Raw genomic sequence first — 13,782 nt, forward strand, 5'->3', positions numbered from 1 at the left:
TTTGCAGCAATTCCACTTTTTGTTTGATGGACATCGAAACGTACTTTCGTTTTGTAGATCCTTTGGGAGCTCCAGCATCGGAAATTCTATTTGACATAATCGAAAGTTTAAGTTTACTTTTATAAAATTGCTTTTACAGTCTGAAAAAGTAATAAGCCGGATCCAGTTCGAAGATTAAGGAACAACGCAATCATCAACACCAACTGAAATAGATAATTAGATAATTTTAGCTCATACTGTCCGTTATACATTAAACGCGCACGCGAAAACGTATTCTGCACTTGCGCACACGCATATGCGCAGTCGTAAAGGTCTTACGCGCACGTGTAAACACCTATGCGCGTGTGTCAACGCGGCGCATGCGCAGAAAGTTTTTAGCTTTGAGGTCCGAATTATAGATCATTCCGGATTATGGGTGTCCGAATTAATGACTTTTGACTGTACTGACTATTATAATGAATTTACAGTATTTTCAATATAAAGTAATACAAATACAAAGTAATACTTTCTGAAAATACCCAGTCTATAAGTTGCTTTTTTTAGGTCCTCTCCCTGATTCCACCAAGTTCTTATCATTTTCTCATTTGGGGTAGTCCGAAATACCTCTCTGCAGCTCTGTTTCCATGTTCTTTAGCATACACAATCACATGTAGCTTGTATTATAGCAATACTGACGTTGTTTCTGAGCCATAATTTGCCAATAAATTTAAGAAGATTGAACAGTAGAAATTTCACGCACTTAAATGTCGTTCTTAGAAATTATAAAGTTTAAACAAACCCAGCTGTGATCATTGATGACAGCACATTCACTGAACTCTACGTAACTGTAATATTCACACACTCCGCAAGGAAACAAGGAAAAAAAAATCGCATAACTCCGAATAGAGGAAATTTCCAAAAATGAAGGTAATCAAAAACTGAGTATCGATGTATAAGATGCAGTATCTAGGTATAAGACGCAGTATTGAGAAATGAGACGCACCCCGTTTTCAGACCTATTTTCAAAGAAAAAAGTGTCTCTAATATGCCAGCAGATACGGTATTTTATGAGATTTAAATAAATACTATTTTATTATTTTTATTTTATTTTATTTTTATCTTCTCAATCTCAATGGATATTGCCATTCAAATTATTCAGTTGAAAAATGGTTTTCCAACAATGAAAAATCACTCTTTTACATTTAACAATTCTATTACCTGAAATGTTTGAAAAATTTGAGCAATTTTCAAAAATTCTCCAAAATTTCATGTGAACCTTATAAAAAAGATTTTTTTTTTTTTTTTTCCCCATAAAGAGCTTGTTTTAAAAAATTCTAAAAGGTATCTAATTAATATTTTTGATCATTGTTTTAAAAATTTCTAAACCTTTATTACAGATAATTTTTTGGATGTTAACATTTTAAAAGGTAGTTAATAAAAGAATATAATTATTATATATTACCAAAAAATTTTTAAATTAGCTTTCAATTTGAAATATGGAAAAAAATGTACATATATTTATGAAATGGAAGAAATAAAAAATTGTGCAGTAAATTTCATTGCTGATAATTTTTAATGCTAGTTAATCCTTAAACCAGTCATGTTTGTTATTTTTAGGTTAATAAAACTAAATGATTAGTAAATTGAAAAATCCTCAAATAGCTGATACAATAAATAATTTTCAAAGAATTCAGAAATTAAATTAAAAATTTCATACAAATTTTAGTTAGAAGTTTCTTTCTGCTCTCTCTGATGTAACAGTAAAATTCTGATATGCAGTACAAAGCTGAAAATCTGGACATCCAATATCCGGACCTCTAGATCATAAGCAATTTTTTTCCTAAAAAATTTTTTTTATGCTTTACTTTTGAAAATTTCATATTTTTTCATAATAAAACATGTGAAGAGACCGGGTTCTTAATTTCGCTTTTGCAGTGATGCCAACTTGGCAAATCATTGTTTGTTATTTTTTTCTTTCATCACTACCTAACTATCAACATGCTTCAGCTTGAGAATCCACCCAGCAATGTCTAAGCATTTTTTTTTTTTTTTCTAATAGTAGTAACTGAATACCAAAGAGCATGGTAGCCTTTTATGTTGACATTGCGCATAGCAATGATTCTGCGAAGTACTGAGTGTCTTGACAAGGAGAAATTTAACAAATTCATTTCCATGTACAAAAAACTGATTTTGTAAATGTTACTTGTAGGCCAAAAGATAACATTGAATATTTAACCACTTAACTGATTTGCTAGAACACCATTTGGGTGCCACGAAAAGGGACTTTTTTTATTTGCCTGTACACCACTCAGGCAGTGTATTTTACTACACCAGTCCACAGATTTTTCTCATCTTTTATGCATTTTTTACTCTGCAGTGTTTCTAATAGATGTCTCTAGTAGTCTAAGGGATATTGGATAGTAAAATCAGTTCAATGATACGTTTTTACAGCTTTTCATTAGTGAAGAAATTCAACATGTTTAGTGTATTAGGCTTTGCGAATAGTATTTCTTCTGAATTTTGTCATGAAATAAAAGAATAATGGGTGACCGTAAATGGCTCATAACAAAATATAATTCTGATATTGGATCAGATAACAAATCTGAATTTCCTATAAATGATTGTGTTAGTCCTGAAAGTTCTTTATTGGAATTCTCTAGTGATGATGAGAAGATCTAACTCAGGCTTGAAACTTTTGTGAAATGGGAACTAGTAACCCTCCACCACCACCTCTGCAATTTCCTTTCACAGCTAATTCACTTCTGTCACATTTATCTCCTGTAAAGTGTTCTTTCCAGTTCTGCAGTTTCGTCAGAAAAAAGCCAATTTTATGTAAAAATACCTTAATTTAATAAACGCAGTAATTTGTAACAATTTTAACTGCTGATTTAAATGCATATAATCAAATAGAATACAAAATTGTTTATAAAAAATATGCGTACTTTTCGTCGCAAAATGGCAGGAAAACGAAGCCGTTAAGTGGTTAAATTGAGAATAACCGATTTATTTTTCAAATAATCTGAAATTCTAGAATTTCTAGAATTTAAGGAAGTGGTTTACAGCAAAATTTCAGACCTCATAGAGACTGCACCAGATCACAAAATGTTCAGTGCCAGCCTTGAAGGAGCCTTAAGTATATGTGAAAGTATATTAAGTATGTGTGTGTATTTATTCAGGACTCACGTAAGCCTTAATCATGCATGGAAAATAGGTGTAAGTATAAATAACTGATACAGTAAAAAGTCATTGATTCGCACACCCATAATCTGGAATGATCTATAATCCGGACTTCAAAGCTACAAGCGTTGATGCATGCGCGTAAGACCTTTATGGCTGCGAATATGCGTGTGCGCATGCACAAAATACGTTTATGCATGTGGGTTTAATGTATAACGGACGGTATAAGCTAAGCTAAAATTATCTAATTCAGTTAATGTTGCAGATTGTGTTGTTCCTTAATCTTCGAATTGGATCCGGCTTATTATTTTTTGCAGACTGTTAGAGCAATTTTATAAAAGTAAGCTTGAACTTTCGATTATGTCAAATAAAATTTCCGATATATATTTACTAATATGTAAAGGATCTACAAAGTGAAAGTATGTTTCAAAGTCCATTAAACAAAAAGTGGAATTGCTGCAAAAAATGGATAAAGGCATATCCTTCGTTTCTCTAACCATTCCGAAATCTGTTTATCAATTTCACGCTGCTCTGCGGTGGGGGGTGGGGAGGGGGAAATGCCGCGGCACGCAATGAATTGGAAGTTAATCTGTCAGTGCTATCCTTATCTTCAGAGCAGATGTTTTTATTTTATTTGGCTTATAATTCCTTACTAAATGTAGTATTTCATCTCGTTGTACTCCTGCTTTGATATGATTTAAATCAAATTCTTCATCATTATAATTCACTTCCGATAGTGAAGAAAGTGACACAGAGGTTATTGAAAGCGAAAAAATGTCAATTGACAAATTAGTCGGTATTCTCAACCCAGCAATTATAGGACTTGAACAGCGGAACTTTGTAACTGAACAAGAAATTATGTCTGTTTATAGAATTAAAGAGAAAGTATTATCACATAAAATGAAGCAACTTACATTGAAAGAAATGTTTAATAAATTAAACAAATAAATATTACGCTTTTTTTGGTAAATTTTGATACCCTTTAGATCATAATTGTTCTTTATTTCATAAATTATGGTTTCATGTTTTTAATTTTATAATTTCTGCATGCCATCTTACCAGATTTAAACTGATGATCTATAATCCGGAATCGCCGAAGTACCGACGAGTCCAGATTAACGACTTTTGACTGTATAACTCAATCTTAACTTAGCCAGTATGTAATAGAAGCAAGATAAAATTTTGGAGAATATGTCTTTAGTAACCAATAGTGGACACTAGCTAAGCTTTGTGATTGTAAGCGTAAATTTGAAGTTCTGCAGATATCGCAAAAAGTGAAATTTTCCAATTAACGAAATTTTGAAATTGAGTGAACTAAATGAATGTTTATAAAAAATGCAAACAGTTTTATGTAACTGAACCACATAAATGTAAAATTAAAACCATATGTGCATTCCTGCAGCTGCAGAAAAATGATGCATTTATGTTTTAATGGTCATTAAAAAAACAATCTGTGATTTATCACAAAATTTGTTAGCCAGTTGATGACCAGCCCTCTGCAAAATCAGGTATAACTCTGCATCACCTTGAATGTGACCTAGCAGAGTGCATGGAGCATCAGTAAATAAGAATGGATAACATTTCTATAGTTATATTATAGCAGTTGCACCAGAAATTATATGCAAAAAATTATTATAAAGGGCCATGTTTTTACATTTTTGCTATTCCTTGGAGTTTTCTGCTTGATTCCCTTCCCCCTTCCTACAAATTTTGTGCTTGGCAATCCCCCCCCCCTTCCATGGCAAACAGTTGCTGAAGTTAGAGGGAATATTGCTTGTCTTAATTTTTTGTTTGTTAATTGTTCATGTTTTAATGTGGTATGTCTATTAAATTAAATTTAATTTTAAATTTGATAAATGAGTTTTATTTTCACTTATGTACATTTAATTATATTGTGAAATTTGTAATTAATGTGTTTGCTTTTTCTAATGATTGTAGCACTTTTAAAACTTTTTTCTTAATTAACTTAATTTTCTTAATTAACTTTTTTCAAATAATTTCATTGTGGTAATGCTATATGTGATATAAAACTTTTTTTTAAGCATGTTAAATGTAATTATTATCATGGTATAGGCAAGGACATCTTGCAATGGTTGTGTTACTGATGCGTCACGGAGCTGATCCAGCCATTACAGATGGAGAAGGTAAATATTTTAGGAACTACTCTGATATGCGCCCTCAAGTCGCCAAATATTTTTGGCGAGAAACTTCACGCTGCCATATTACTATCGAAATTTTTTGTCTACATTTTGAACTTTTAGCCTAAAATGTCTCCAAAAACGCGGTTTTCGCACATGCAAAAACTACGTTTTGAACACACAATTTAGCTAAAAATCCGAAACAAAAACAAAAAATTTAGATAGCAAAAACGTAAAGTTTCTAACCAAAAATATTTGACAAGAATCCATGTACTACAAACTACGCTGACCTTGCTTTAATAAATTAACATAACAACAATAAATTTCAAAGAATACCATGTACACAGCATCCCGTTTAAACTTTAAAAAAATTCTACGAATTGCACAATTTAGGCGAGGAAGGAATTTACGATCTATGCACTCCTCGCTTTAATAAAATAACATAACAACAATAAATTTCAAATAATACCATGTACACAGCATTCTGTTTCAACTTTAAAAAACATCTACGAATTGCACAGTCTAGACACTAAACAACAAAATAAATTTCAAACAATTTAAAAAAACAACAATAACGACAGAAATTCATACTAAAGAACCAATGAACATAACATGCTACAAGATAAGAACAAGGATAAAATAAAATGCACTTACCATGAATTAATGCATTTTCGAATAGCAGAAATATAAATTTCATACCGCCTTTAACATGCCGCCACGTAATCACTATCGTATTTACATGACAGCCTGACACACTATCCAGAAAATTTATACTATGGTTCACAAATAAATAAAATCACAAATCCCTACTTTTATCATGCATTGCCATTAAAAATAATCTCTCAGACCCTCTTTCCACAGTTCCAAATACCCACTACCCCTCAACAGGATAGCCACAATCATATTTCCATTTGCTGAACTTCAATTCAACAACTACCATTTTATCTTTCCGTCCCATCTTCTCAGACACAGAGGCGAACCAACGAGCTCCAGCGAAAGATTTTTCAATGTCAACAGGGTTGCCATAGAACATGCAATCGTGCCAAAAACCAGCGCAGAACACATATCGCCACATTTGGTGAAATTAGGGCGTATATTAGAGTTGTACCATATTTTATAATATATTTTGTTTTTATTATTCTTAAAGTTAAAAGTGCTACTATAAAATAAGTTTTTCTTTTCATTCAAATAATAAAATTTTCTTGGGAAAGAGAATGAAATATTTTAAGTATCATTAAATTTGGCTATTATTGCATTGAATTAGATTAATGTTTTAATTAAAATCTTTCAAATGTTATTGCTGTATGCATCGGTTTCTATAAATTAAAAAAACAATCTGGAGAATCATTACTCAGCAATTATATAATAATTATGTTATATATACGTATGTAAGTTAGGACAGCAAAGTTCTGTAAATTATGTCATTGGATGCATGTGCACAGCGATGGACAAACAAGGAAGCAGAGAAAAAATATTTCATAATGTGTGTGACCATATCTGAGCATGGTGTAGGAATAAGGGTTATGAATTTCTTTTCATAGCATTTCACTATGTGAATGTAGTAGTTGTAATACCATGCAGTGGCTGTAAACTGGAGCACCAAACATATTTTAAGTTCTCTTTCAGGTTTAGTAAATCTGTGAAAGAGATTATGACATAAGTGAACATGAGGTTATCCAGAAAAAGCAACAACAAAAAGTGACATGCATGACATGTTCTGGAAAATTTAATTTGAAGAATCCATTGTGTATGTCTAGAATATGTTAAAGCTTTTGCTTGATTCCTTATTCAGATATCTGGCCACATTCGTTCCTTATTGTGTAATCATTCACCATACCTAACTGATCTTACCTCAGCATATAACTTTCTGTTCCTGAACCTGAAACAAACTCTAAAAGGATAAAAAAAAGTTTGAATATTCCAGAGTCATGTGATAAGTATTCTTCATATGATGCCAAAAAAGGATTTTGTCTGTAGTTTTTAGAAATTGCACAGTCTTTGTCAAAAATATGTTGCAAATGATGGACATTACTTCAAAGGACTATAATACATTTTATCTAAGCATGTTTTATTTAGGAACACATTCAATCAGCTTTATCTTTATATCATGTATATAGAATCTCTGCTATAGAACTATCTATACTGTATACATATTTGAGAATAGTTTTTGTTAAATTGTCTGGAGGCTTTTAGACTGTTACATTTTTTGTTAACTTATAATCTTATTTAAAATGATAGTTTCTAATACTTTTTTAGTAATGAAAATCTTTATTTTAAACTCTATAAGAATTTCACTTCTGAAATTTTGAACAAATAATTGTGGAGATTATAAGTTGTGAAAGTTGTTGGAGATTCTCCATTCAATCAAATGTAATTTGAATGAATGGTTTAACTGCTGTAATTTTAAACATATATTTAATTTAAAAATTTCTTTTTTATGTTGCAGGTTGTCAGTGTATTCATTTAGCTGCACAGTTCGGGCATACGGCTATTGTAGCATATTTGGTGGCTAAAGGTCAAAATGTAAATGCTGCCGATAAGAATGGTATGACTCCTCTCATGTGGTCATGCTACCGAATTTCTATGTGAGTGAAAAAGAATATTTTATTTCCCTTGGTCATATTTTGATAGTCAGTAATAATTAAAAAATATATATATAACTTAGTATCATTTCCATCATGTTAATATAAATTAATCTTAATCTGTATAACTCAGAATAGTGTGAATGTGATTGCAAATAAATGTAATATGATTGTAAGATACTAAATATGTAATATGATGTACTGAAAATCTAGGTTAATAGATTTCAGTAAATAAGTAAATTTCAAAATTAGTTTACATTGGCAATAATTTTCAGATAAACAGAAATGTTTCTAAATAGTTTTAGCTTACTAATTTTCATAACTTATTCATCTTATTTTTTATAAATCATATTATAATCATTTCTTTTAAAATTGCATGAATCTAAAATTTTCTTTCACTAAGAGTCCTACCAGTGGCCAAATTGTTAAGACTGTGAATACTGGTAGTTCAACCTGGCTTAGGCTCTATCCCTGGTAAATGGGCTTCTGCAGGGTTAGTTTTTATTGTTTTCTCCATGCGTAATGTGAATATGAGTAAAATTTTCTCAGAAAGTCATCCATAAAGGCATCTCCTCTCTTCTTACACAGGTTGTCCTCATGGTTGTGCTAAGCATACTGTGCTGGTTATCTTCAGATTCTTTCTTTGCCTGGTTTCTAATCCCTCTGTGATATCTGGCTACTTTTGTAGAAAACCTTTCTTTGATATCTGTAGCTTTCTTTTCAGAACTTGGAATCTTAATGGTTTCTGACTGCATTTCATAAGATTTTGACAAAAATTTTGATGTAACTGCATTGTTTGCTATTCTTCAGCATGATTACATGAAATTGAATTCTGATATGCATAGATACATGATTTAAGAAATGCATCCTGTTTAAATAATGGATGGTCAACTTGCACATGATACAATGATTCAGACAAGGGCAATAAATGTTCAGAAAGAAGCACAGACACTCAGTAATTTCAGTGAGTCTTCCCTAATGAACAAGTGCTTTCCCATCAGATTTTGTAAGCACAGGTGCTAAGTGTTCACTCTATAATAAATCAGACATGTATTCTTTGAACTTTTTCCTTTAAGCCTAAGAAATACTTAATTATCAAATGCAGTATATTTTGGTAATATTGCTATGCTAGATAATAATTGGTAATATTGCTGTGCTAGATAAACTGTATTCCATTCTGTGCACTTCAGTGTAAGAGTCTAGTACTTAAATATTAGCCAGCACCCCGTACCAGTGCCACCGCCAATACAATCCTCAGTTATGCTTTCTTGAATGTGTTCCAGCAACTCTAAAATCCTGCTCACCTCATTGTTTGTTTGTAAGCATTGCAGCAACTCTAGAAGCTGTGATAGATGGTAGTCTCAGCAGTTTATTCTTGGAAGCCATCTAGTATATAAGTAACAAGTTTTCTTTGTATGCTTTAATATAAGATTGCTTTTCATCATCAATAGATTACCACCAGCATCCAAGCAATAAGTCTCTGAACACACATGCAAGGCATGTGTGTTTTTCTCTATATGAAACATGGGTAAAAGCCAATTTTCCTTGCAAAATTCTCCATGAAGGCATCTTCCCTTAGGTACACTGCACACAAAAAAAAGAGGGGACAGATCTATATCTCCCATTCTACTGGGACGATTGACAAAATGCAATTTATGTTTTTCATGTCTCAAAAGTGTGACTTAGGATATATATTAGATTTATATATGGCATTGTCTAACATAGGTATTTTGACACAAAATCGGACTTTTTCTGAAATAACATACTGTTACGAAATGTACACGTGCGGTAAGATGGCTTCCCCACAAAGCAGTTTTAGAGTGGCCATAAAAAGGCAAGGGAAAGCAGGGTTGCCACATTTGGCAAGAAATTGCCCATTTAGCAACAAAGTTGGCAATATACCATGGACAGATGGAGAACCTTCTGGAATGAATTCTTACCAGTTTAGCCCAAAATGTTCTCGAACACAAGCCGAAAGCTATATAAACTCGCCTAGAGTGCGAGGGAGTGCCTCGTCCAGAGTGAGAGATAGTTAGTATCAAGTCGGTGTCTCGTCTAGCGAGTCAATCGAGTTGACAGCCGGGCAGCAAGTGTCGAGTGCACCGAAAGAGTCTCGTAGTGTCTCACGGTTAGTTCATCTTCGAGAGAGCGTGTTGAGCTCCGGGAACGTCTGAACTGAAGAGTCGGAAGCCGTGCTCTGTGTGTCTCGAGTGCATCACAAGTTGTAGCGTGGAGATTCTCGAGAGTACGTGGAGTTCCGAGACCGACCAAGCAGAGTCAGAAGCTGTACTCTAGTCCTTTGCCGTGAAAATGTCTCCACCGTGATAGCCTGCTAACCTGGAGGCTGTATCGCTGATCCTGTCAGCATGTTTATAGTAGTTCATCGATGACTGTAAAAATGTGTTTTGGAGCTGTCCTGACAATACTGGCCAAATAAGTGTGTTTCGATACTTTATTGTCAAGTGTCTTCATTATTCATTCCAAATCCATACGAACCTCTTACGAAAGTGAAGGAAGAATATGAATATAATGTAACAATACCAATATTTTTCCATATTTCAATCCTACGACTCAAATTATGGCTAGATATTAAATTTGTAAAATTTCGTGCGAAATTTATGGAGAAATTCAAAAATTTATTTTAGTGCAATTTTTTCAGTTTGCACCAAAAATAATTCACCTGGTGAACTTCTAAATATATAGCAGCCTATTTTCCTTTCCCTTCCATTGTGGCGTAGCGGAGCAGGAAAAAAGGCACCTTATTCCTACCTTATTGCATTGTGCATGAGCGGATAAAAAGTCACATTGTTCCTACTTTCAAATAATTTTAACAAAGTGCCTAAACCTCATTTGATGTTTTATCACTTTCAACAAATATGCCAAATTTCAAAACACGCCAATAAATTCACGTATGTCTTCGGAAATTTTAAATAAAAATCTGTAGTTTTTTAAATCTGCTAAGATGGTATACTTAGAAATAAGTCTATTTTAAGATGATGGTAAAAATTTCATAGATTCAAGGTTTTTTTTAATTCATAGATTCAAGGTTTTTTTTAATTTGTAAATTTTTTTAAAATTATAAATTTTAAAAATAAATCATAAAAAAATGGGTGAATTTTATTTGGAATGAAACTGAATTTCAAAATGTGAGAGAAAGAAACTAAATTTAATAAAAGAGGAGAGATTATTAACTATATACCAAAATCAATTAGCATTGAGGAGCTAAAATTTTGAGAGCTAATTTTTTAAAAACTACTTGTGCGATTTTTTACAAAACTTTTTAGTTTGGTAATATAGAAAAAAATTGGTATGTGATTTCAAAGTCTGATTTTGTGTCAAAATACTTATGTTATAATAATGCTATATATAAATCTAATATATATCCTAAGTTTTGCTTTCGTGTCATGAAAAACGCAGTTTGAATTTTGTCAATCGACCTAGTAGAACGGGAGCTACAAAACTGTACCCCATTCCTTTTTGTGTGCAGTGTACATAGTTCAGGTATACTATGTCATAATCAAATAAAACAAACCAATTCATGATAATTTTTTTAGAACCAGCATATAAAATTGAAGTAATTATCTAGTTTTATTGAAAGTTTTCTGCCAAAAAACATTTTTAATAGAGTTCAGAAAAAAAAAATATGAAAGCAGTACCTTTAGTATAGGTAGTAATCATCGAAATCTATGATTTCCTACCAATCTGGTAGTTTTTCAAAGCCTTCAGCCCAGAAACTTGTTTTCCTCATTTTCAAGAACAGATCAACCTCATTTCAGATGTGCTGTACAGAATGGAAGATAGCACCAGCAAGATGTAGCCGCAGTTGTGAAAAAAGTAGGAGCAATATTGGGCTTTCAGAACTCCCATCTATTAGCTTCCCCTTAAGTACATGATAGCCTAAGGTACGGTTTCCCCAAATGAATTTTATCAGCTCATCTTTATTAGAGATGGTCTTGTCCTTAAAGAAGAATCTTTTGAGGTTCCTGATCTTTAGCTTAAAGGTGACTTATTATACACTCGGGGGGAGGGGAGAGCAGCTTCTTTGCGAGTAGCTAGAAAATATATAATTTGAACAATTGACACCTGCTTATTCATTAATGAAGGGAGGTGGAAGAAATTGCTCTGAATCTCAAATAGAATTTCAGATGTTAGGATTTTTTAAAGAAACAGTTGAACAGAATTCCGAGGGTTAACACGCATGCCATCATCGATAATCTTTCACTCTTGGTTTCGATTGCCATTGGCATTTCCATTGCCACCAGCACCATTGATAGAGATGCACGCAGTTTTTCGACATGAAATTTGTAAAGAAAAAGTGTCTGTGATATATCAGAAGGTACAGTAAATGGTACTTATGTATTGTCTGGAACACTGGGAGTTTATACCTTGTCTGGAACACTGGGAGTTTATACCTAGTTCCAGAATGCCCAAAACTGTGGTAGTGATGTACATAATTCTTCAGGCAGCCAAGCGTATAACAATAAATAAATCATGATAGAAACTTTTTGGCACAAACTTGATTTTTAAACATGTGCTTTTTGGATTTTCCTGCAGGTGAAGAAACTGGTGTAAAATTTCTGAATTAATATAGTATTTTACCACAAAATCACTAAAGAGAACAATCACTTTAAATCTCTTCTTATTGCCACAAAATTTTCACCAGAAAAAAAAGGAAACAAAACCTTCTTGTAACTAGGTGTGTTGATTATTTTTTGATGGAGATGGGGGAAAAAAAACTAGGTTTAATGTTAAATATTTATGTATGTAATGAGTATTTTTTTACAGTTATGATTCTTTATTATTTTTTTATTTTTATTTTTATTTTTATTTATTTATTTTTTTTTTGTATAAAATATCTGTGTGTGTAATTTGATATGTTAAATATCTATGTATGTAATCAGTATTCTTTTACAGTTATGATTCATTTTTTTTTCTTTTGTAAAATTCATCAAACTGTATAAAGATGGTTGTGCCAATATGCTATTATCAATTAAATTCTAATATACAGAAGAATTTCATTATTTTTTACATTATATAGATGGGAATTTTCTAAATGAAAATGTATTGTTGTATAATCATTATTATTCTAGGAATGACCCTACAAGGTTACTTTTAACTCTTGGTGCTAGTCTCACTATGGTTGATTTACATCATAAAAATACTCCTCTTCATTGGGCTGTGTTTGCCAGAAACAACAGTGCTATTTCATTACTGCTTAAGGCAGGAGCAAGCTTAGATGAAAAAAATGCTGAGGTAAATTAATGTATTTTAACTTCAATAAATAATATTTTTTATTATGTATAGTGTTTTATAAAAAAAAATCTGATGTGGATATTACAAGAATAGACTGTTAAATTATACACATTTTTTTGCTGCGCTTTATTTAAACTTATTTCCTTGAATTATTCTAACTTAATTAACTGCTCTTTCAAGACAAGTTGAAAATAACATCAAAAATTTTGAAATTAAATATTCTGATACAATTTTTATTATGTTGTTGTTGTTATTGATCCTAACTGGTTAGCCATTAAACTAGACCAGATTCATGAGTCGAAGAACCATCATTAAATCCGAAATGAATTTTTATGACATGGGAGTCTAATTTTTTATACTTTTTGTGTTTTCATAATGTGTATTAAACTTTCCCAAATATAAGTAGAGGAACCGGAAGTTTGCTTAAAAGCTAGATTTTGTTGTTGTTGAAAATTAATTTTTATTTAAATTTGATGTTGCCAAAACATGAATATTTTTGTCATTTAAAACACTTCTGTAACTGGAAGTACAGGGTTATCCAAATTAAACTTCTCCAACTCAGAGGCCTGTGCAGAGTGTTGTATGGGTCATAATGTGATGAAATTTTAAAAACAGACACTTCAGATCACGCGCTCGAGATGTATTAAACAAAA

General features: G+C 31.9%; 1 protein-coding gene across 1 annotated transcript in view; it reads left to right on the top strand.

Annotated features, from left to right (window-relative positions):
- Hip14 (palmitoyltransferase Hip14) overlaps window positions 1-13,782 on the top strand; it is a 46,008-nt gene that overhangs the window by 5,919 nt on the left and 26,307 nt on the right. The window contains exons 3-5 of the mRNA XM_035358782.2: window positions 5,230-5,300; window positions 7,741-7,879; window positions 12,967-13,129. Coding sequence (XP_035214673.1) covers window positions 5,230-5,300; window positions 7,741-7,879; window positions 12,967-13,129 — 373 coding nt within the window. The remainder of the gene's footprint in view (window positions 1-5,229; window positions 5,301-7,740; window positions 7,880-12,966; window positions 13,130-13,782) is intronic.

The sequence above is a fragment of the Stegodyphus dumicola genome, chromosome 8, assembly GCF_044657685.1.
Source record: "Stegodyphus dumicola isolate Sdum_Otavi_A_Nest chromosome 8, ASM4465768v1".
NCBI classification, from domain to species: Eukaryota; Metazoa; Arthropoda; class Arachnida; order Araneae; family Eresidae; genus Stegodyphus; species Stegodyphus dumicola.